We start from the raw sequence: 24,143 nt of genomic DNA on the forward strand, positions 1-24,143 counted from the left end.
CCCTGCTTCAGTATCCTTTCACTCTGGTTCTGTGTATTTTCTTTCAATCATTGATGATTTTTGATAAGGCCTATTTCATGCATCGGTTTAGGGGTGATATGTATGCTACTCGATCAGTTTATCGCGCAAAGCGAGTGTTAATTGTGCAGGAATGCCGCTTGACCAAGGGCAACAAGGTCAAGCTGATCTAGTTGGTACAAAAAACGTCAAGGCCAAAAATCGAGTGGAATAATCAAGGGGGTGATCAAGCAGTTAGGCGGGGACCACTGTGTTCTAGAAGAAAGACACGTGAAGCTAATGCGCTGGATGACGATCATCAATCGGTTATCAAGGACGACATTCTAGAAGGGGACACGTGTTGATGCGTAAGACGCAAGGACGAAGCCAAATCCCCATTCCTTTATTGAAGAACCATTGTATTCTAGAAGAAGAGCACGCATCAATCGATGAGACGCTCAATCCCAGCAAGGACGAATATTCGCTGCAAAAGACGTTACCCCAGCTAGAGATTGTTGCGACGAGCTTATAAATAGAGATGTGCCACCATAACGAAGAGTTCTGCTTTTGATCTTCTCTTTTCTGTTTCTAGTTTAGAAGATAGCTTAGTTAGAGAAATGGTAAGTTAGAGAGAGCGAGCGAAGGGAGCACCATCTCAAGTTTCCGACCGAGAGCTTCTCGGCTTTACTCGCTTTCTTACTTTATGAAGTTGTTAGCTTAGTTTAATTCTGTATTGTTCCGTAGTTAAATAATCGATCTTTTTGTATTCATCATGTTTACAGTTCTGTTTTGGGCATTGAGTATAAAAATCAGAATTATTTTGTTTTCGTCATCTCGATTACTGTTCCAGTCTAGTTCAACGTTAAAGTCTCTGATCCAGTGTTTAATCGTGATGAATGGCAAAGTGTTTTGTGTTTTCATAGCAAGCCTAGGTAGTTAAGTCCTTTTCCAGCATGATGAGTGCCTTGATCAAGCAAATAGTTTATATTCTGCCTAGCGTGATCCAATAGCTTAAAAACTCCCAAATTAAAGCGTGGTAGCAGCCGACCCCTGTTCACTATTCATACACTCAACGCACCGGTTTCTCTGTGGGATCGATCCCGAACTTGCCGTTGTACTGTTAAAGTAGTGCAAATTTGGGAGTTATAAATATTTCTTCGGTGGAGCGAGAGAGAACACCTTGATCAAGTGGCAACGACATTTGCTAACTAATCCACTAGGTTCAGTTATCTTCCATATAGCTTGATCCACTCGCTTCTTAAATCGCGTCCGACCAATTTTTCAAGGAAGGTTTGGTGCTTCCTTATGAAGCATAAAAATTATGTTTTTGAAAAATTTGGGGCTTAGGAAAGTTTTGATTGAAACTCAAACTGGAAATAAGATTAAGGCAATAAGAACAGACAATGGTTTAGAGTTTTGTAATAAACAAATGGATGAGTTGTGTGCTGGCTTTGGTATTAAAAGACATAAAACTGTCTCTTATACCCCACAACAGAATGGGGTTGCTGAAAGAATGAATAGGACTTTGCTTGATAAAGTGAGATGCATGTTAGCTAAACCTGGTTTGTGTAAAAAGTTTTGGGGTGAAGCTTTGATGACTGCTACTTATCTTGTGAATAGGTCTCATTTTGTGCCTTTGTTAGGACAATGTCCTGAATATGTGTTTAGTGGAAAATCCCTTAACCTTTCTTATCTGAGAGTGTTTGGTTGTTCTGCTTTTGTGCATACTAAAACTGACAAACTTGAACCTAGATCTAGGAAATGTGTGTTTTTGGGATATCCTGAAGGTGTGAAAGGGTATAGAGTATGGCTGAAAGATGAGTCTGGGTTTAGAGTCATCATTAGCAGGGATGTTGTGTTTAATGAAACTGAGTTCCCCTGCTTGAAATTGACTGAAAACCCTGTTCCACAGAATGTGGACAATGACCCTCTCACTGAGGTGGAGTCCACAGACAAGCCCACTGATGTGGAGCATCCAGAGGATGTTCCAAGTGAGGTGGAGCAGCCATTTTGGAACTCTACATCAATCTATACACCTAGTGAAACACCTACTGAGAGAAATCTGTAAGATAATGTTGTTAATGTGCCTCTGCCTGTTGATGATAATGCTGATGATATGCATGCTAGTCCTGCTAGAGTGAATGTTCCCTTACCTCCCCAGAATGTGTTAAACAGTCCCTCAGGGATTCAAAATGCTATTGATGCTCCAAACCTGAATGATTATGTGTTATCAAGGAATAGGCCTAGAAGGGTTGATGTTCAAAAACCTGCTAGATATGATGGATATGTAGGGCTGGTTGCCTTGATAAATTTGGCTTTCCATGTGCATGAATCTGATGGGGATGAGCCTCAATCTTATAAGCAGGCTACTAAATCCAAATTCTGAAATGAATGACATAAAGCCATGTTGGAGGAAATGAATTCACTAAAAATCAATCTTACTTGGATACTTATACCCCTGCCTCTTGGTGCTTCTGTGGTAGATTGCAGGTGGCTTTATAAGCTAAAATCTGAGGTGGAGGGTCTGAGGTACAAGGCCGGATTAGTGGCCAAGGGTTTTACTCAACAAGAAGGGGTAGATTATACTGAATCTTTGCTCCTGTTGTTAAATTCACTACTATGAGATTAATGCTTACTTTGTGTGCTCATTTTGATTGGGAATTGAAACAAATGGATGTCAAAACTGCTTTCTTGCATGGTGATTTGGATAAGCCAATTTACATGAAACAGCCTGAAGGCTTTGTTGATCCTAAGTTTCCTAATCATGTATGTTTGCTCAAAAAGGCTTTGTATGGCTTGAAACAGTCCCCTAGACAATGGAATATTAAGTTTAATACTTGTATGCACAAACTTGGCTTTGTTAGAAGTATTTTTTATGCATGCTTGCATGTGAAGAACCTGAACACTATGCATGTCTTCCTTCTGTTATATGTGGATGATATGCTGATTATGGGTCCCTGTTTGAAAACCATAACTGCTGTGCAAACTGCCTTGAGTGAGAATTTTGATATGAAAGACTTAGGGGATGTTTAGAAAATATTAGGGATTAATATTTTCAGAAATAGAAAAGAGTGTGTGCTTGTTTTGCATCAAGAACCCTATGTGCACAAAATTCTGAAAAAATTTAACATGTTTGATGCTAAGCCTGCTTCAGTGCTCTTAGCTGCTCATTTTATGTTGAGTAAAGACTTGTGTCCTAAATCTGAATATGCTATCAAAGCCATGAAGAAAGTTCCCTATGCTAATGCTATTGGATCTGTGATGTATTTGATGGTTAGCACTAGGCCTGATATTGCATATGCTGTGTCTTGCTTGAGTAGATACATGTCTAATCCTGGTCCTGTTCATTGGGAAGCTTTAAAATGGTTGCTGAGATATCCGAAAAATACTGCTAAGTATGGACTGTGCTATTCTAGATGTGAAGAAGGTGTTAAATTGATTGGTTATGTTGATTCCAATTATGCTAATGATAGAGATAAGAGGAAGTCCACCACCTCCAATGTCTTTACTGTATGCAGATCTTGCATGAGTTTGAAATCACAGTTGCAGCATATAGTGGCTCTGTCCACTACTGAATCTGAGTACATTGCCATTATTGAGGTAATGAAAGAGGTTGTATGGTTGAAGGGAGTACTTTCTGAACTCAATTTTCTGAAAACCCCTCCTGTTGTGTTCTCTGATTCTCAGTCTGCTATTCAATTGTATAAAAATCTTGTTTTCCATGATAGAACTAAGCACATTGATGTAAGGTTTCATTACATCAGGGACATTGTAGAAAAGAATGAAGTTTCTCTTTTGAAAGTGCACACTGATAAAAACCCAGCTGACATGGGGACTAAATGCTTACCACTTGAAAAACTTTTTTTCTGCATTAAGTATTTGCATTTTGACCTAGGATAGCTGCATGTCCCGGGGTATAAAAAGACCTCAGCCACCTGACTATTGTGGTAAGGGTGTGTGGTGGCTGAAGACACTAAGACCTATAGGCTAATGGGTGTCAGCCCCTCTGGAGCATAGTAGGCAAACCTGGTGATTTCCCTAAGCAAGTGAACTTGGTTCTTTGGTGCTGTGGGGACTGCCTTGTAGGAAATGATGAGTTAAAACCTTAGCTAATAGTGCAATTGGTTTCCCAAAATAATGCCCAAGGTGGAGTATGTTGATTAAATGGGTTGTTATGTTGGTGGACTATTATTATTTGGCCTGGAATTTGTTGTGGCACAGGTAATTTTGCGGGCTTGTGTTTGCCCTAGGCCAAACCCTGGGCAATATACACCCTTCCACTCCTCTCCACCTGATTGATTATCCGTCTCTCACTTCTCTCTCTCTCTCTCTCTGCTCTTTGGCGATTAAGTTTCCCTTGAGTGATTTACTTTTCCGATGGTTCTCCAGTTGATTCATTGCAGTTTTCATGGATATTTGAGTGATAAACGTGTGTGTATGTGGGAGAAAGCAACTAGTTCGGTTGCTTGGGTTCTGGAGAAACTAGGGTTTCTTGTTGAGAGGTTTCTTGTGAAGTGTGACTTTGAGAATCAATAGATCCGAAGTTGTGGAGTGGTTTGGGGTTGTAATCCGTGGTGTGTGAAGAGTTTCACAGTTGGATTCAACGTTGCTCCCTTGGATCGTGGTTTTGGTGAATAGATTTGTACTATTAGCGGGTGGTTGAGTCGTAGCTACAAGATCTATGCGATTCCTTTGGTTTCTCTCTTTTACTTGCATTACTTGTTTAGATCCAAGAGGATCTTGTATCGTATTACTAACTAGGGTTCTAGTGTGCAGGGTTCTCTGTGGTTCTTGGAGCTTCTGGTCCAGGAGTGCTGTGGTCCGAGATAGTTAGCTATATTTGTTGAAATAGCTAGACCTTACTTGTATAAAATCAGTCGCGAGGGTGATAGTTTAACTGAGCTATCTTGTACAAGACCAAAGAGGTCTCGGTAATTAGTGAATCCGGGTAGTCTGATCCCTACACATACAAATACGAATGTCATTTTAAAATTATTTTAGTTCATATTATGCAAACTATCATAACCCTACATTGGGCTTTTACTTAATCACAATAATAGTTACTAATTAAAACATGTATCTTTAAAATATGAATAGTAATAAAAAGATCAAACACAAAATAATAAAGGAATATGAAACGAAAAATAAAAATAACAATAACAAATCAATAAAAAGAAAAAAATTAAGAAATGAGCAAAAGAATTATTTACAATCTTCAGTTTAAGATGGATATTGCATATTTTATGAACAATATAATATAATTATTAACTTATAGAATAATTCTCAAGCTTTTTTTCAGAAATATAATGCTGACTTGGTCGCAAAAAAACGTTACTAATGTTTCTTATGATGATTTTGCTTATATTATTATTATTATTATTATTATTATTATTATTATTATTATTATTATAATAATAATATGTATAATGTAGGAGTATATATTTATATACTAATAGATATATGGAGTGGGACGTGATCAAATCAGTAAGTGAAATATGTAAAAAAATCAAAGCAAATCTCAGTCATTGGATCTTTTGATGTAAGCGTTAGATTAATGTCACGTGTCATCTAATAATGTAGATTGTGTAGTTTGATAATGTAGTTCGGCTAATAATGTAACGCGTTTTAGTCTAATAATGTAGATTTTGTAGTCTAATAATGTAGTTCGGCTAATAATGTAATGTTTTTAGTGTAATAATGGTGCTCGGATATTATTATCACAATCATTCAATCTAAGGATCCAAGGGCTGAGATTTATTTTAATTTTTGACAGAATTTCACTTATTAACTATAGTGCACCCCATATGGAGTACTATAAATGTAGTAGGCGTACAATATAATGACGTATAGATTATGCCAAGAATACTGAGAAAAGCAATTAATTAGGTATGCATAGATAATTCTTCAATTAAAGTGGGATATTCTGAATTGATAATAATATTTTACCAATAATATAGGGGCATTTGCATGGAATCCTAATCCAGAATCATATGCTTACATTTTGTTAATATTGTTGACACGAGGAAGCACAATGCACATATGGAGTATATATAACATCTCAGTATATTATATTTCGTCGTGGCATGAAGAATATTTTTATTAATTAATTATATACATCTAATTATCAAACCATAGTTAGGCATAAAGTAATTTAAACACTAATAAATTAATTATATTGCTATGTTTACTGTGTTTAAATATTCCGAAATTAGGGGAGGGTAAAAACGTAAAAGCCAAGGAGGCGAAGGGGCGGAATAAGTTTGGGCCCTGCTTACGTGCGCACCCACCAAAAGTTGACATCCTACTCAGACCATGATTCGCATAACTTTGCCATTGCTTGTTTGGACTAAAAACTTAAAAAGCCTTAACTTTCGGGGTCTTTTTGTAATTCCCTTTCTCTTTTTTCTTTTTCCTTTTATTCGCAAATGCCATTGTACCAAACATAGGGCACACAAAAACGAGATCAAGTTTTATGTTTCGTCCTTGATATTCAATTTATGTCTTATTTCGTGTTTATAGATTTTCGTAATCATCATGCATTTATTTTTCTTTGTAACATTCTTTATTTTTTGTAAAAACTTCACATGTATTCCACACAACGCACATTACCTTATTAAATTATGAAATAAAAAAAACAAACTTTATAGTATAAACAATCAAAAGTAATATTAGACCTTCAACTATATAGTCTATATTGTGAATATATTTATAATGATTAAATCTACGAGGATTGTGTAACTAAGTTTATGGAGTACTAAAATAATAAATTACAAATGCGCGCGTGTGTGGTCACACGTGTGATGAAAAGAAACAAGAAAAACAAGTTGGTCGAGCGTATCTTGAAGTCATCACCTCTGCAAAAATGGCGCTTTCAATTATCCACATATGTAACATCATTGCTATTGCAATTCCTTCTCAAGGGACAAAATAAATGGGTTCATATTTTTTTTATTTTAATTTTAAGTGGAGTTTTTTCATGTGAATAATTTGGTGGAATAGGTGGGGGGAGTATTATTATACATAGGATAAGAATATAACTATTTCTCATTGTACTTACAGCATCTGTCACAAACAATACTCTCAACTATCAACTAGAGTAATTTACAGGCAGCAGTTTATGAAATATTTTTCCCTAATTTGACATGGATGGCTTGGATTAATTATTTCATTCCATCTTTGAGCAGTAAGAGAATGCACTAATACTACTATATATTGCATCTTTTTAGTTTTAGTGTTTTAATTTGGACAATAATGCAATGCCATACTAATCTTTTCTTACTTAAGAAAGGAAACCTTTTTCCTAAGTGAAAGTGGAGATTATTGCAAAGCTATCTCTTTTATTTTTTGTTATCTTCAATTTAGTGGGTATCAGGCTGGTCTAATTAGAGACATCCTTCGTGTGATTACAGATGATTTGGCCAATAATCTTTAATTCCATAACAAGGAACTATTGACCAAATGAACACAATCCAAATCCCAATTTTGCCCTCCGCTCCATGCAGCCCCCAGGCACATGCACAGGGACATCATAGGAAATTAGGAATTCCCATTACTACAAGGCACAACTTTAAATTCAGACCTCTTCAATAAAGGCTTTCATGCAGAAGGTTGTCTTAGAACAAAAAAATAAAAGAAAAAAGAAGCAGCAGTTTGGCAAGTCTGCAGCTGCAAAAGATTATAGTGGAATGAGCATAGGATAAAGATGCAAAGGATGTAAGAGAATGTGCTGTCGAGCATCCGCATCAATCAAAATTCCCTTCCTTCTCCATAAATAACACGATTTTAGTGCTCAAGAGATATAACATTAGGCCATTTTTTGTCTTAATTTTAAGTAGAAGTTATAAGCTTTGAGATGGTGAAGTTTTCGAAGCAGTTTGAAGGGCAATTAGTCCCTGAATGGAAAGAGGCCTTTGTGGATTATTGCAAGCTGAAGAAGGAGATCAAGAAAATCCATTTCCTCAACAATCTTGACACAAACAGCAAGCAACCCAAGTCTTCTTTTCCCCACACAATCATCTCGTCTTTGAGAAAATACGCGTTTGTTGAGTATAATCAGAGAGATCATGGGGTCATTCATGTATTTCCCCTGCCTCCATTTCAGTCAAAAAATTTAGTATATTTCTGTCAATCTCACTGCATTGAATGTGAAATGTGTCGCGTCTCAATTTTCAGGTTCACCGGAAGCTTGCAGCATCGGATAGCAAGGGGGACATGTATGAGACAGAGCTGCTCGAACAGTTTGCTGATACTGATGCTGCAGTGGAGTTCTTTGCATGTTTGGATCATCAGCTTAACAAAGTGAACCAATTTTTTAGGACAAAGGAAAAGGAGTTTCTTGAGAGGGGTGATTCTTTGAGGAATCAAATGGAGATTCTCATTGAACTCAAAACCGTGCTAAAACAAAAGCACGGTAAAGGCCCTTCTTCTGCAGAGGAATCTAAAGAGGATGATTCTGTTTCAGGCACCATATCATGTGGTAATTATCAGACAACTCTCTTTACCACATTTTTTAATAATGATGATGTTGATTTTGTTCTGTTTGGCTGTAGATGAAGAGGTGTTAGAGCAAGGTTTGGAGAATTCTAGTGATGTAGACAAACTTGGAGCTGAATTCTCAGTCTCTCCGAGGTCAGGTGAAGTAGGGAAGCCATGTAAACTCAAGAAAGAGGACAGGAAAATGAGGTCTTTTTCAGACAGAACTGTAAGCTGCCGTGGAAAGAATCTACGAATCCACATCCCTCTAACAAATCCAACACGCACGTTCTCAGCTATCTCGTACCTTCTCTGGGATGATTTGGTAAATCAGTCCTCCAAAAAATGTGGTGTGGACGGAAATAAGTTGCAAATTAACAAAAAAAAGTTGCATCATGCAGAAAAAATGATCAAGGGAGCCTTCATTGAGCTCTATAAAGGATTAGGATACCTCAAAACCTATAGGTATAATTAATCATATTTGGTATTACTTAAGAAATAAAGAGAACACTCTTAAAAACATATCTTGTTTGTGACATTTCAGGAATTTGAACATGCTTGCGTTTGTAAAGATTTTAAAGAAATTCGACAAAGTAAGTATTTTCAGCCAGTACGCGCATTATTTCCTTCTTTTAATCAGAATGGCCAACACCACTTCTATGTATTTTTCAGGTGACAAATAAACAAGTTCTCCCAATTTACCTAAAAGTGGTTGAGAGCTCTTATTTTAACAGCTCAGATAAGGTAAATCTCTAATCCTAAAAGTTGCAATATCTAGTAAAATATCGAGTGAACATAAACAACAATAACTTTTTATTCATAACTGGAGGATGATTGGATGTGGAGTTGATAATTTTGGACAGTACTAAGTGTGATATGTTAGTTGAGAGCCTTTTTATGTGTTTGTGTGTTTGCCTAGATTCCCATTTCATGTTGTCTGAGATATTCTTGTCTCACACTACAGCCAAAATCTGTCTGAAATCTAAACTAAGCTTCCACTAATATGACAGGTTTTAAAGCTAGCAGATGAAGTAGAGGAGCTTTTTGTGAAATATTTTGCTGATGATAACAAAAGAAAGGCCATGAAATACCTTAAACCGGCTCAGAAAGAAGAGTCGCATTCTGTCACATTTTTCATCGGTGAGTTTCTAGCAATACTCTATACCTAATGGAGAACAAACAAGAAATTGAAAAGATGAAGAAATGCAAGATAATGTTCAAAATTAAAGATTTGAGTACATAAAATTTGTGACTATCAGACAAATTAATGACCATGAACCAGACATTGAATCCTCAATAAAAAAGAATCATATAGGGTCCACTCTTTGGCAGTGGACAATAAAGAAAAGGTCATTTGTAGAAGCCATTATTGATTGAATGAAAAAAAAATAGAAACTGTATGTATTGCTATGGACAGATAACAGCAGAAATCCTCTCTCTGTTCCTCAAAATTTGAAATGATACTAATGAAAATCTAAGATAAATATCTCTATTGTAACTGATTTTTTTTGTTCCTTTCGCAAACCAGGGCTTTTCACTGGTTGTTTTATCGCGCTTTTTGTGGGATACATTATCATGGCGCATATTACTGGGATGTATCGACCTAAATCCGATGCTATGTACATGGAAACAGTGTATCCAGTCCTTAGGCAAGTGATGAAAAAAATCACTAATTTTGATTCATTACCAACTCAACTAATAAGAGATAACTAAACATTCAAATCTGATTTTTGCAGCATATTTAGCCTCCTGTTCCTTCATTTATTCCTCTACGGATGCAACATGGTCATGTGGAGAAAGACGCGTATAAACTACAACTTCATCTTTGAACAGTCACAGACGAAAGAACTTAAGCACAACGACGTGTTCTTGATCTGCACAACATCAATGGCTGCTGTGATAGGTGTCATGTTTGTTCATCTCTCCCTTGTATCTAAAGGCTACTCATACGCTCAAGTTCAAGCCATTCCCGGCCTTCTGCTGCTGGTAACTTCTAGAACATCACGGTCAAATACCATGACAAATTTTCCATTTTCTTTAAGTACTAATTACAGAAAATCATCTCTTCTGGTGCAGGCATTCATCATAGTTTTAGTTTGCCCCTTGAACATAATGTACAAGTCAAGCCGCTACTGTTTCCTTTCTGTGATAAGAAACATCGTTTTATCACCTCTCTACAAGGTTGTAATGCTGGACTTTTACATGGCAGATCAACTCTGCAGCCAGGTATAATTAGTACACATTACGCCTTCTGAAACAAGAATTCTACACACTAAACATGGTACAATCCGTTCATTTCCTCAGGTGCCGATGCTCAGAGATCTGGAAAACATCGCGTGCTACTACATAACAGGGAGCTACAAAACTCAAGACTACCAATACTGCATGAGAACCACCTACTACAGAGACCTCGCCTACGCGGTTTCATTCCTACCATACTACTGGAGAGCAATGCAGGTCCAGGCCTAATCCATCTTTCTCCAACAAAAAAAACTAAACAAGAATCTCACCAGAATCACACTAAATCCTTTTTTCATTGGTTTGGTAGTGTGCAAGAAGATGGTTCGACGAGGGGCACACAAGCCACCTGGTGAACCTAGGCAAATATGTATCTGCAATGGTGGCTGCAGGAGCCAAAGTGGCGTACGAGAAGGAGAAGAGCGCGGGGTGGCTCTGCCTCGTTGTGGTGGTGTCGAGCGTTGCAACACTCTACCAACTGTATTGGGATTTTGTCAAAGACTGGGGCTTGCTGCAGCTCAACTCAAAGAATCCATGGCTCAGAGATGAACTCATGCTTAGGAAAAAGTTCATCTACTATATCTCAATGGTATATGCCTCTTCATCACAAGATTAACACCACCAAAAAATGATGATTTGTTCTTGACAAAAGATTCATGTTTGTTGATGAATGAAGGGATTGAACCTCATTTTGCGGCTAGCTTGGCTGCAATCGGTGTTTCATTACAATTTTGGGAGAGTAGACTACAGAGTAACCATGCTGTTTTTAGCAGCACTTGAGGTTGTAAGAAGAGGGCAATGGAATTTTTACAGGTACATAAATATCATCAAGATTTATCAGTACATAAATGTATCAAGATTGTTACATATTTTGTGAAATGATTGTTGTTGTGCTGAATTTTCAGATTGGAGAATGAGCATCTGAATAATGCAGGCAAATTTAGAGCGGTGAAGACAGTGCCACTTCCATTCCATGAAGTGGATGATCAAGATTGAATATTACCTTATATTCCTACATTCTTAATTATCCAACTAGAAAAATCAGAATAAAATTTTCTTGCAAGTTGATGATGATTGATGAAGAATATTGTCTCAACTTGCTGCACTGTATTTCTTTTCTATTGTTGGATTATATTGAATAAATTTATACCTATAATTTTAGGGGATTTCGAACCTTATTATCAACACCGTAATTATTTTCGTATTTCTGTGTTCTTGCCATTTTGCCAACTCCTTACACATGTCAATGTCATAGGTAATTCAGAAATATAATGAGTATTTCTAATAAATACTCCGTCCGTCTCAGTTTAAGAGTCCTATTTTGTCATTCCACCCGTCCCAGTTTAAGAGTCTCATTTAGAATTTACTATATTTGGACATAAAATTTAACTTTATTGTTGATGAAATTTACACTCAAATGACATTACTTTCATAAAAATAAAACAAAACAAAATCTTAAACATACAAAAAGTCAAAAAGGTCTCACTTTCCACTACCTCACTTCAATTATTACACACTCCAACAATTTCTTAAAACTCGTGTTCTAACTAAATTGCACTCCTAAACTGGGACGGATGGAGTAAAAAACTACTCCCTATGTCCCACAAATATTGTCTTATTTTGACTCGGCACGAGTTTTAAAAAATGTAATGAAAAGTGAATTGAAAAAATTAGTGACATGTGGGTCTTACTTTTATATATTAGTTTTATAATAAAATGTGAGTAGGAATGAGTTAGTGGAATATAGGGTCCACTACAAAAAATGGTAAAATATGAAATGAGATAAATTTTGTGGGATGGATGGAAATAGAAAATTGGGACAAACTTTCAAGTACGGAGGGAGTACTAGAACAGCAAGCCCATTTCCCACTCTTCAGTTCAGGCCTATTTTACCGAACTTTGTTTACAAGCTTAGCATCCCCGGCCCATATTGATTATCAAAATCTATGACTAATATTATTCTTTGTTTTTTTATCAATAGACAACAAGTACAGAAATAGTACAAAGTCTTATAAAAGCAAAATGGATATACGAGCAAAATTCCAACACACAAGCAAACGGAAACACACAAGTTTAAGATAAGGTACCCTCCAAAGTCCAAACAAATCATCATTAAAACGGAACATCCGTCCGTCGTCAATAAGAGCATCCGCAATAGGGCGGATATCCCAAAAACACTTCCTGTCACGTTATAAGGACATCCCACTATACAATAGCAGATATCCCGGCGGTCATCCACAATAATAAAAATTCACCAAATTAAACAATTTACGGAATTAAAATTTTGATACGAATACGGATGGAGAAAGTGCAATGATAATTTCATTAAATAAAAAAAGTACAGTTCAACAAAAAAAAAATCAAACAAATTACATTATAAATATCAACGTGCACCACTCCGCGTCCATAGCTCTTCAATTATATCATTTTGGAGTTGAATATAGGCTTGTTGTTGGCGCATGTCGGCAAATGCACGAACCCGATCGGCCTCTCCATGGGGTATCCCCATACGTACATTGGCGGTGGCCACGCCGTGGCTTGGACCGGCAGCATGAACATCATCATTTCCCTAATCAGTCAGTGTTGGACCTTCATTTTCGACAATTATGTTGTGCATGATAATACATGCGTATATGACATCAACGATGCTGTCAATATACCACAGCCGTGATGGACCATTCACTGCCGCCCATCGAGCCTGGAGCACACCAAATGCCCGCTCTACATCCTTGCGTGATGCCTCCTGACGTTGTGCAAAGTAGATCTTCTTATCTTCTACTGGGCATCTGATCATCTTCACAAAGACGGACCACATAGGGTATATCCCATCCTCCAAATAGTAATTCATATCGTGCTGGTTGCCGTTTGCGACGAAACAGACGGCCGGACCAACGCCCATGCACTACTCGTTGAAAATGGGCGACGACTGGAGGACGTTGATGTCGTTATTCGACCCGGCTACTCCAAAATACGCATGCCAAATTTACAGCTGGTAGTCAGACTACCACTTCGAGGATCATCGTGGGATTCTTGACTTTGTAGCCGGTAGTGTCCACTCCCAATGCATACAATCTATGTTGCCCAACATTCTCGGAAACTCGTGCTGACTCTCGTGCATATCCATCAGAGCCTGGCAGTCCTTGGGGGTAGGCTTCCGAAGATACCTATCCCCGAATATCTCCCTAACGCCCTCACAAAATACTTCAAACAATCGCGAGCAGTCGACTCGCCGATGTAGAGGTACTCGTCGAACAAGTCGGTCGCGCCTCCGTATGCCAGCTGCCTGATTGCGGCAGTGCACTTCTGTATGGGCGTGTGACCGGGTTTACCTACCGCATCCTCATACAACCGACGGTGTGCAGCGATGTGGTCCCGGGGTACTATAGCTCGACGATGGATGCGGCGAGGTACCGCCGGCTGCTTCTGCTGCAAGGCCGCTTGTATCAGGCGATTTATCTCCTGTGACGTATAGGCCCGCACCTCTTTGTTAATTCGCCGCGTACGTCATCAACACCTCCACCACTACCACCCGCACCACTACCACTACCACTACCACCACCACTAGCCATTTTGGATATACTGATAGAAACGTAGAGAGAGAAACTCGTTAAAATAAGTGGTGCGAATGAAATGAAGTTCAACGAGCCGTATATATAGAGTTTTTTTTTTTAAATTAAAAATCGGGACGTCCGTCGTGGCACCGCAATGGCGGCCGTCCCGACGGACGTCGCCGGACGGCCACGGATACCTCACATCCGCGGCGGACGTCTGCATCCGTCTCTTCTCGCCTAATGGCGGACGTCCCAAGCGGACATCCGGCACGCCGGTCCGACGTTCGGCGGGAAGTCCGCCATTGCGGATGCTCTAAAGCTGAAAAACCACTACTCACCGAGAATTGAAGGAATAATACGGAAGTCACCTTTACTTTATCCAGCAAGAAGATAATTGTCTCTGCAATTATGTTGGATTATCTTCTAAGGCTCGTTTGATATATTGGTGATGGCAAGATATGGCCCAAATACAGAAATATATCTGGTCATTTCAGGCGTTTGATAACAAATTGTATAATTGTAGTGGCCCTTGTTTTTTTGCAAAAGCCCAACTCGGCCCGCAGATTTTTCAACAAAATACAATGATATATATCTTCAACATTTTGTGGGTTAGCAGCATCGAGAAGCGTACCCAAATTCAAAAAAAATATCCCTTTCATACCCATCTTGTTCAAGCCTCATTTTGTGAAACCTTCTTCCGAAGTCCGACGATCTCCATCGAAATTACTTCATGGAATGGTAAGATATCAAAATGGTGGGTGAGATCGACGAAGTTGGTTGTGTCATTCTGGGCATCATTTTTTGGAAATTATTTTGTGATATTTACTCTGATGGTCAGCACGTTTCTATTTATCTTTGAGGCAAATGTCAGATATTTTTTGGGGGAGGGGGGGGTTGAGGAGGGGATTGGGAGATGAACACCTTTGCTTCAACGCGCCTCGATCCTGTGATGTAGTAATTTTTTGTTTCCTAGAGTGAAGGAATGTATGAGTTTTTTTGAGCAGGGAAATTGAGCATCAGACATGCGAGTTGCAGTAAGAGAATTGTTACAAAATTCTAGTGTAAAACCATAGCTTACCTTGCAAACTCATATGAAGAACAATGCCAAAGATAAGAGGGAAATTTGGACAGAGAATTGTGATTCCCGCTTGGGCTATTTAGAGAGGGAAATTAGAGGGAAATTAAAGAGTAAAAAATTAGAATGAAATTAGAGAGGGAAAAATGCGAGGGAAATTAGAGAGGGGAAATTGAAGGCCAACTTATGGACATTGCGTATCAAACATGCGTTAATGAAAATTTTGGGCTCTCAGACTAGGCCCAATAACTTGGTGATGTATCTCACCTGTGCATAACCTAACCAACATATCAAACGTGCCCTAATTCTAGATAAACCCTCGCACACTAGTTGGGTAAATATGAAAATTTTAGACACCGTCCTTTGATCCATGACACAAGCCTTCAGATAATGTCATATTTCTCGACATGCCAGTTTGCTTTTATCTTTCCAAATATTATTTTATCTATGTGTGTCATTAATGAACCATCTTACATACATTTCTTGGATGTTATGGGTTTTAAGAGTAATTGATTAATGTGTGTACTAAAGAGTCTAATATTATTGGATGTATTAAAAAATAAAAGAAATATAATGTCATATTTTTAAGAGAGAGAAAAAAAGTAATGAATATTAAACGGAGAGAGAAAAGTGTTCGAACTGTTTTATTATTTCTAAAAAATACTCATTTGTACCATAATAGGAGTCACTCTTATTGTGGGCACGAGTTTTAAGAAAGGTAAAGAATAGTGAGTTGGAAAAGTTAGTAGAATATGAGATCTACTTTTTATATTAGTTTTATAATAAAATATGAGTAAAGTGAGTTAGTGGAATATGAGACCTATTTATCATTTATGGTAAAAATGAAGTGTGGCTTTTATTGTGAGACGGACCAAAACGACAAAGTGTGACTCTTATTGTGGAACGGAGGGAGGGAGTACTATAGAGTAACAACGTTATTTTGTTGGAGATAAACTCGGTGGGTTTTAATATTTGGGCCCGAAAATTCGTCGGAAATAAACTATTTATATATGACCGGAGTCAACATAATCTACAATTGGACGTTACGATAATTAATGATCATCTACTCAAAATTGATGGTACTTCTATTTTCACTAATTTTCCAATTTTTTAAATCATTTATGTACCAATCAAAATCAACCCATATTCAGCCTAACAAAGGTATCGTTTGTTCCAAAACAAAATTTTATTCAAATCACACGCGCGCGCACACACACATCTTTGAATTTAGGCATAATCATAATCTAGAAGTATGTTTTCGATGTACTCTGTACTTCCTAATTTATTACACACTTGGAATAAAATCCAGCTAAATATTTGGCCAAGTAAAATGAACTGCCGGACATCTTACAAGTTAAATGCAATCTTACATTATTTTAGCTAATTTATCGAATTAAAATCGAATGTTTGTATATATGTGCAGGCGAGATAAATGATTCAGTCATTCAGCATCTTTGAATGGTTCTAAACCCTCCTCTATGTAACCCCCAAATTCACAAAAAAAATATACATGTTCATTTATCATCTACACGAGAGAGATGGATAAATTTTGCACAATTCTACTTATTTCTTCATTTTTCATAGCAAGCACACACGCTACATCGAGCAAAGAGGCCGAAAAATGGTTCAAAAACGTGCCTCATCGCAAAGAAAAATTCGTAAAACTCCATTTCTACATCCAGGACGCCCTAGGCGGGCCCAACGCCACCATTTGGGAGGTGGCGCGGGCTCAAGTGACGGCCAACTCACCTACTTCATTCGGGCAAGTTAGAGTTTTGGATGACTTGATAATAGCTGAGCCCGACCATAACTCAAAGAAGCTGGGACGGGCTCAAGGGCTCATCGCATCTGCAGGCCTCCACGAATCGTCTCTCACCATGAACATCAATTTTGTGTTCATGGCGGGCCCGTATAATGGTAGCACGCTTTGTATTGCTGGCTGGAACCCTATCGAGAGGGTTAATCGGGAACTGCCAGTTATCGGTGGCACCGGAATTTTACGGATGGCTAGAGGATTTTCCATTTCTAACACTTATTCGTATGATCCTATTAAAGATTTAGGGGTTTTGGAGTACACGGTTTATGTTTCTTACTTTTAGAGTTTTTATGTAAGAAAGAAGTGTGTTTAATTCATTATTTATAATTTTTGTACTACTAGTATGTATTATGCGTAAGTTATGTTTTGATTAATTTGTGCGATTTAAGGTTTTGGGGTATTTTATATTTATGTATGATTGTATTCGGAAACATGGCTAAATGATTCTAATTGATTTTGAAATATTTTCTCATGCGCTTTGAGTTATTAAAGATTTCTAGCAGCTACACTACAGTTGTGATTTAAAGATTTCATGTAGTAATATTGTATTTGCTCCCGATAATACTATATGTTATACGAATGTCGAATACTATGAAACTAGTTCGGCTCTAATAAAGGCCCATTAAACGGCCCAATATGGCCATAAACAGCACATGTTCTATTTCAAACAATTACTACTCCTAAACTATTCTATTTTTAGTTTATCATATTGTTAATTCTATCTTCCAAAATTGTTCTACATTTAATTGTCAATAAATCTATACATATATAAAATAAAGTTCTAGTTTTTTGGCATGCCGTGTGGCACTGATTTGGGTGGGAAAATGAGGTTTCTTTATATTTTTATATTTTTTTGCTTTATTTCATGCATTATTGTTACTGTTTTTACCCTCAATGTAAAAGCAATTTATGGTTCCAATGTTTATATTCTATTTTTTCAATTTTTTATCTATAGGTGTCATTGGTGTGTACTTAAACCTATTCTATTACAAATAGCTAGGTTTTATAGAAGATTACATATATACATATTTGAATAGGAATTGAGATACAAAAATACTCCAACTTCCAATGCAACTCGAAACCTGAACAAACATAAAAATACAGATTAATTTTCATACATTTATAACATGAACATTAGGATAAAATTATATAATTGAGTTTGTACAACTAAAATATGTATTGGAAATTATATAACCGCATGTTTACAACTAAAATATGAACTGGAAATATGAACTCTATGTACATTTGTATATTTACAACTAAAATATGAACTGGAAATATGAACTCTATGTACATTTGTATATTGAAAGTCATCTAGAGATATAGCTAATCTGAAATGCATAAGTAAAAGTCATACATAAAATCTATGCAAGTTTGATAATCATATAGTAAAATTTAAAATAGCAAAGAGAGAATGAATAGTATATTAACACTAAATGGAAAGCATCAACAAAATTAATTAGTTTTGGAAGTCATCTAGACTTATTGCAAATCTAAAATATTTGATTAAAAGTCATACATGAAATGTATGCAAGTTTGATTATGATGTAGCATTAATTAAGAGAAATGGCAAAGAGATAATGATTAGTATATCAACAATCAACAATTAGTAAAAAGCATAAACTAAAATAAAGAATAATGTTTTTCGAATTGATGAGCATAAATGCATTTATGATTAGATTGTATTGCGGATAAGTCATGTATAATGTTTCCGTATTTTTATGATTCATGTGCAACTAATAAAAACAATAGAAATCCATACCTCTTTTAAAATTATCTAATTTCATAATCCAATATAGCACTTAAGTAGCCACTGGAATGTTGCATATTTCCAAATCTACTTTTTAATATATAGATGTCAGTGTTAATTGAATCATTACAATCTGCATTAATAAAAAACATATCAATTAATGTAATCCTTCATATTATAGCTGGATATATAAATCAAATCATTTAAGAACTTAGACCTTGAATTCAATATTTTACCAATGATTCTATTATAATCTTATCATTTTTAAAACATCTAATTTTGAGCATAACTGTGTATATTAATAAATAAGAATAATACATTTTTTTGGACAAATTCTGATATTAGTTTGTAAAATCCTTCATTGGTCTTGCAATTGTTCTTGAATATATATCCTGCAAATGAAATCATTTGGAAATTAGTATGTTAATCTGAGAAGAATATAGTTGTTAATTTTTTTTAAAACAACTAATGTTGAACTTGAACTGTGTTTAACGCATAGTAATAAATAAGGATAGTACCTTTTCTATTGGAATAATTCTGATAGGATTTTGTATAATACTTCTCTTGGTTCTGCAAATAAAATCATCTGTGGATAAGTATATTAATCTCAGGATAATATATTTTTTAAAGCTTCATCTATAAAATATTTTACCATTTCATAGTAATGCCTTCTTCCTCTTCTATTATTTACTTTTTAGAGAGTAGAATCAAAGAGGTATCAGGCGTGCAACACCCTTTGTGCCATCTTTCTGTAATGATTGCTTCTTTTATTCTCTCTCATTCTCTTTCCATATGAGATGTATTTTGTATCCTTTCTTCTTCCTCTTATTTTTGACATATTCTGATTTAGGTTGCAGATTTGAAGAGGTTTTTACATATTCTGATTTAGGTTGCAGATTTGAAGAGGTTTATAGGCGTGCATCCTCTAGGTCTCTTTTTGTATTTATTGTAGCTATATTTCTCTCTCCTCTACCTCGAAAATGTGGGGCGGCTGTTATCTCATTATGTTTTCTTCTATTTATTGTTCTTATTCCAGCAAAATAGGGCAAATATCAATAAGGGAACACAATATATTAGTCATTAATAGGGCTGTCAGTAGGCTCAATTAATGAGATCTGTATTTAATACACAATGCATGGAAACTCACATTATTTATATTCCTATATATCAGTTCTAATAAATAACCTATTTCAGAACATGGGCATTGTTTTTTTATTCGATTTTGCATATTTTTTAGTTAATTCTTTGTGTTATCTTTTATTTTTTATTATTTGTTATTTGAAAGGTCTTACCAATGATTATGTTTGTTTTCCAAAGCTAATTTCTTTTTATTCTACTGCTTTATGCAAATGAACTCCTATAAATACTCTCTTCTACTTCTTCTTTACTCACCCTGCAATATACCTCACTCCATCATATACTTCCATTCTTCTTTTGGTATCTGACTCTTTCATCTATTCCATTCTCTCTGATTTCTCTAATAATCATCTTTCATCTTTTCATACCATCATAATTCCAGTTCTCTTTGCAGCACCATTCCTTAGTTTTGTTATTTTAGTTTATACTCTCTGGATATTCTTTGATGTATCTGCAGTTTAGTTTAGTTTAGTTTAGTTTAGTGTAATTCTTCTATACATTCCTCTAATATCATCTATACATGAATCTTATATTCTATATGCATTAGTCATTAAAGATCTTTGGCAGCACCATTGTTTAGTTTTTTTATGTATAGTTTATACTCTCTCTATACTCTCTGGATATATCTACATTTTAGTGGACTTTAGTGTAAAAATCATGGATTAAATATGCTCGGTCAATGGTTTTGACCAAAGAATAAATGTGACGAGACATTTAATTTTGTGAAATTAAATGATATAGCGTCGATCTACATTTTACGTAGATAAATGTAGTATATTCACTTTCTCAAATCCGATTTCCGGTGAGTGAGAAATAGTGGATTAAAGTTGGGCATAATTAGCTTTTAATTAAAGCTTAGAGCATGTGCTTAGGGAATAATTAACTAGTGTTAATTATCTCACATTGGAAGATTAATACATCTTTAATGTGTTTAAATTAAGTGACTTTATGTTACTTAATAATTATAGTGGATCAAGATGGGTGAAAAAGCCCACACGCGCGCACACGCGCGCGCCGCCGCCGCCCGCCCCGCCCGAGCCCGAGCCCGTGCTCGTGGGCGCGGGCGCGGGCCGCGGGCCCGATCCCGATCCCGATCCCGATCCCGATCCCGATCTCGATCTTGGGCTTGGGCTTGGACTTGGATCTTGGCAATTGGTCTTTGGGCTTGGGGCTTGGCCCAAACTATTCTTTTTGGACCACCGCCGAGTCAGCAATCCAAGTGGCTTGACACGTCGTCAAGCAAGGCACAGTCACGGCTGCCACGTGAGAAATCCACACGCTCCACATGCGAAAGGCACACGCCTGCCACACGCTCGTAACCGACGTCGGTTACGAATCTGCCATGATGAGCCTTCATGGCTCGGTTGACCCTGCATGGTGGCTTGGCCTATAAATAGGCTAGCCATACCACTGCATTAGTACACACCATTACAAGCCTTCTGCATCATCATAAGCTCTCTCCCTCTCTCTGCATTGTCCTTCTGTCGAAGCTCTGCCCTCTCCCCCATCCAGTTCGCCGGAGCTCTACTGATTGCGGTGCTGCATCAATAGAGACGTAGCCGTTTTACCTTTGGGGACGACACGCCAAACCGAAGAGCACTACCGGGGCGTATCTCGTCTTGCGGGAAGAGGCCTCCTCGACTCGGCTCAAACATTTTTCACGGTTACTGTTTCGTTTTTACATTTGTAATCTCATTCTAGTTCAGTTTCCTCTTTTGTATTCCTTCTTTTGGGTTGTATTACGCCCGGCTCTTATCTCTTGTAATCCAGAAACCAACAATCGCAAGACGAGATAACTTGCCTTTGAAGGGATTTGGACCTTTTAAACTGAACTAAAAACTTTCGAAACTTAATACACCTTTGCTGGAGATGTCGACGGAATCCAACACTACCGCTGCCGCCACCACCGCCGCCATTCCTTCAACCATGGCGACCACTGGACCTGTTAACACGTCGTCGACTCCGACGATGATGCCCACTCCCGGGCGCTATCCTTCTTCCTCAACAACCCCTTGGGAGTTCGTTAACCCTCTTGGGCTCACTGGTGGATCCACTTCGAGTGGGTCGGTTGGTTCCACTTTGAGTGGTTCCTTCGGGTCCTTTAATGGATCGAGTGCTGGGGCCTTCGGGTCTCACACGGGTGTTGGGGCCTTCGGGTCTCACACGAATGCTGGGGCCTTCGGGTTTCATGCGGGTGCTAGTCCCTTCGGGGCTGGTACGACCATGGCGGGCTCTATGCCTAACGTGAATGGTGGGGGCTCTATGCCCAACCACGTTGTTGGCTCCTTCGGGGGCAACGGAATTGGTTCCTTCCAAGGACCAACTGCGGCACCTTTGGCACCAAGAATGATGCCACCTGCCGAGAAGCCACCAAAGTTTGGAGGATCTGACTTCAAGCGGTGGTATCAAAAGATGTTGTTCTACTTGACAACATTGGGCGTCGCCAACTTCCTCACGGAGAACGAGCCGCCCGCGCCAAGCGACCAAGAGACTAGGCTCGAAGTCATGGCGGACTATGAAGCTTGGAGAAAAGGGGATTATCTATGTAAAAATTTTATTTTAAGTGCATTAGATGATAGCCTCTATAATGTATACTCCAATGTAACCACATCTAAACAAATGTGGGAAAACCTAGAAAAGAAGTATAGCATAGATAATGCTGCAGGGACGGAACAAGTTGTAGCATCCAAGTTTATGGACTACAAAATGGTCGACTCTCGACCCGTCATGGAGCAAGTCCAAGAGCTCCAAATGATCATCCACTCATTAGTGGCTGAAGGGATGACCTTGCCCGATAAATTCCTAAGGTGCACGATCATTGACAAGCTCCCTCCAAGTTGGAAGGACTTCAAGAGTTATCTCAAGCACAAGCGAAAGCAGATGACCCTTGAAGACTTGATCGTGAAGTTGCGCATCGAGGCCGACGTGCGCAAAAGTGATTAAAAGGCTAAGGGCTTCACCCCAAATGAGGCCAAAGCCAATCTGTTGGAGCGGGGCGGACCCTCCAACAAACGCCCTCGCCCAAACCATCCAAACGACAAAGGGAAGGGAAAGCAGCCTTCAAAGAAGTTTGAAGGCGACTGCTACAAGTGTGGCAAACCAGGCCACTTTGCTAAAGACTGCCGCAGCAAGAAGAAGAAGCCGACTGCCCACGTCATTGAGAAGGAATTCAAGGACTGGGATGAGAACGACCTCATTGCTGTGGTCACTGAAGAGGTCAACCTTGTTAACAACAACAAGGGTGGCTGGTATATTGATACCGGCGCTACTGTACATGTTTGCGCAGATAGGAGTATGTTCTCCACCTACAACAACGTTGAAGGGAGAAAGATAAACATGGGGAATCAAGCCTCGTCTGAAATCCTCGGAGTTGGTGATGTAATCCTCAAGATGACGTCTGGCGTCTCAATCACCTTGAAGGATGCGCTGCACGTTCCGGACATCCGGAAGAACCTAGTTTCAGGATCAATACTAGTGAATAAGGGTTTTAAACTTGTATTTGAATCCGATAGGTTTGCATTGTATAAGTTTGGGAAGTCCCTCGGAAAAGGTTATGTAACCGACGGACTTTTCAAGCTTAGTGTAGCAACACTGCGTGTTCCAAAGCCATTGGCTAATAAGAATAAAACATCTACTTCCTCTTATTTGATTGAGTCTTCAAATTTGTGGCATTGTAGATTGGGACATGTGAATTCAAAAGCTATTAAAAGATTAGTGAATTTAGATTTACTAAAGGCTAATGAATTGGATACCCAAGATAAATGTGAAATTTGTCTTGAAGCAAAAATTACTAAGTTGCCGTTTCACTCGGTTGAACGAAGCACAAAACCCCTTGAATTAATTCACACGGATGTATGTGATTTAAAGATGGTGCAAACTAGAGGTGGTAAAAAGTACTTTATCACTTTCATAGATGATTGCACAAGATATTGCTACATCTATCTTTTAAGAAGTAAAGATGAAGCAATAGAAGCGTTCAAAAATTATAAGAACGAGGTTGAGAATCAACATGGTTGTAAAATCAAAATGATTCGAAGCGATAGAGGAGGCGAATATGTAGCCCCGTTTGAGGAATTATGCAACGCAAGTGGTATAATCCATCAAACG

General features: G+C 37.8%; 3 protein-coding genes and 1 long non-coding RNA gene across 4 annotated transcripts; 3 read left to right on the forward strand and 1 right to left on the reverse strand.

The window, feature by feature from the left end:
* The first annotated feature begins 3,126 nt into the window (after positions 1-3,126).
* Positions 3,127-3,897, forward strand: LOC121796561 (secreted RxLR effector protein 161-like). Its single transcript, XM_042195385.1, has one exon. It carries the CDS (start codon positions 3,127-3,129, stop codon positions 3,895-3,897), a length of 771 nt encoding a protein of 256 aa, XP_042051319.1.
* A 3,708-nt stretch (positions 3,898-7,605) lies between these two features.
* On the forward strand, positions 7,606-11,873 carry LOC121794944 (phosphate transporter PHO1 homolog 1-like). Its single transcript, XM_042193359.1, has 13 exons — positions 7,606-8,074; positions 8,170-8,473; positions 8,547-8,934; positions 9,014-9,062; positions 9,142-9,213; positions 9,480-9,609; positions 9,998-10,118; positions 10,206-10,455; positions 10,546-10,695; positions 10,774-10,926; positions 11,018-11,296; positions 11,384-11,520; positions 11,613-11,873. Exons 1-13 carry the CDS (start codon positions 7,850-7,852, stop codon positions 11,701-11,703), a joined length of 2,349 nt encoding a protein of 782 aa, XP_042049293.1. The 5' UTR covers positions 7,606-7,849; the 3' UTR covers positions 11,704-11,873.
* Positions 11,874-16,871: 4,998 nt separating this feature from the next.
* LOC121796562 (dirigent protein 22-like) lies at positions 16,872-17,432 on the forward strand. The gene has a single exon (XM_042195386.1). It carries the CDS (start codon positions 16,872-16,874, stop codon positions 17,430-17,432), a length of 561 nt encoding a protein of 186 aa, XP_042051320.1.
* A 1,618-nt stretch (positions 17,433-19,050) lies between these two features.
* LOC121794946 lies at positions 19,051-20,803 on the reverse strand. The gene is made up of 3 exons (XR_006049377.1): positions 19,552-20,803; positions 19,418-19,469; positions 19,051-19,291 (listed from the first exon to the last, which is right to left on the reverse strand). It is a non-coding gene; the product is annotated as an uncharacterized LOC121794946 (long non-coding RNA).
* Positions 20,804-24,143: the final 3,340 nt, after the last annotated feature.

The sequence above is a fragment of the Salvia splendens genome, chromosome 3 (genome assembly GCF_004379255.2).
Source record: "Salvia splendens isolate huo1 chromosome 3, SspV2, whole genome shotgun sequence".
In the NCBI taxonomy this organism is placed as follows: domain Eukaryota; kingdom Viridiplantae; phylum Streptophyta; class Magnoliopsida; order Lamiales; family Lamiaceae; genus Salvia; species Salvia splendens.

Coding starts and splice junctions, on each gene's coding strand:
- LOC121796561 (XM_042195385.1), top strand. CDS start 3,127: ATGTTTGATGCTAAGCCTGCTTCAGTGCTCTTAGCTGCTCATTTTATG.
- LOC121794944 (XM_042193359.1), top strand. CDS start 7,850: ATGGTGAAGTTTTCGAAGCAGTTTGAAGGGCAATTAGTCCCTGAATGG. Junction 9,610..9,997: donor TTCTGTCACATTTTTCATCG/GTGAGTTTCTAG, acceptor TTCGCAAACCAG/GGCTTTTCACTGGTTGTTTT. Junction 10,696..10,773: donor CAGATCAACTCTGCAGCCAG/GTATAATTAGTA, acceptor TCATTTCCTCAG/GTGCCGATGCTCAGAGATCT.
- LOC121796562 (XM_042195386.1), top strand. CDS start 16,872: ATGGATAAATTTTGCACAATTCTACTTATTTCTTCATTTTTCATAGCA.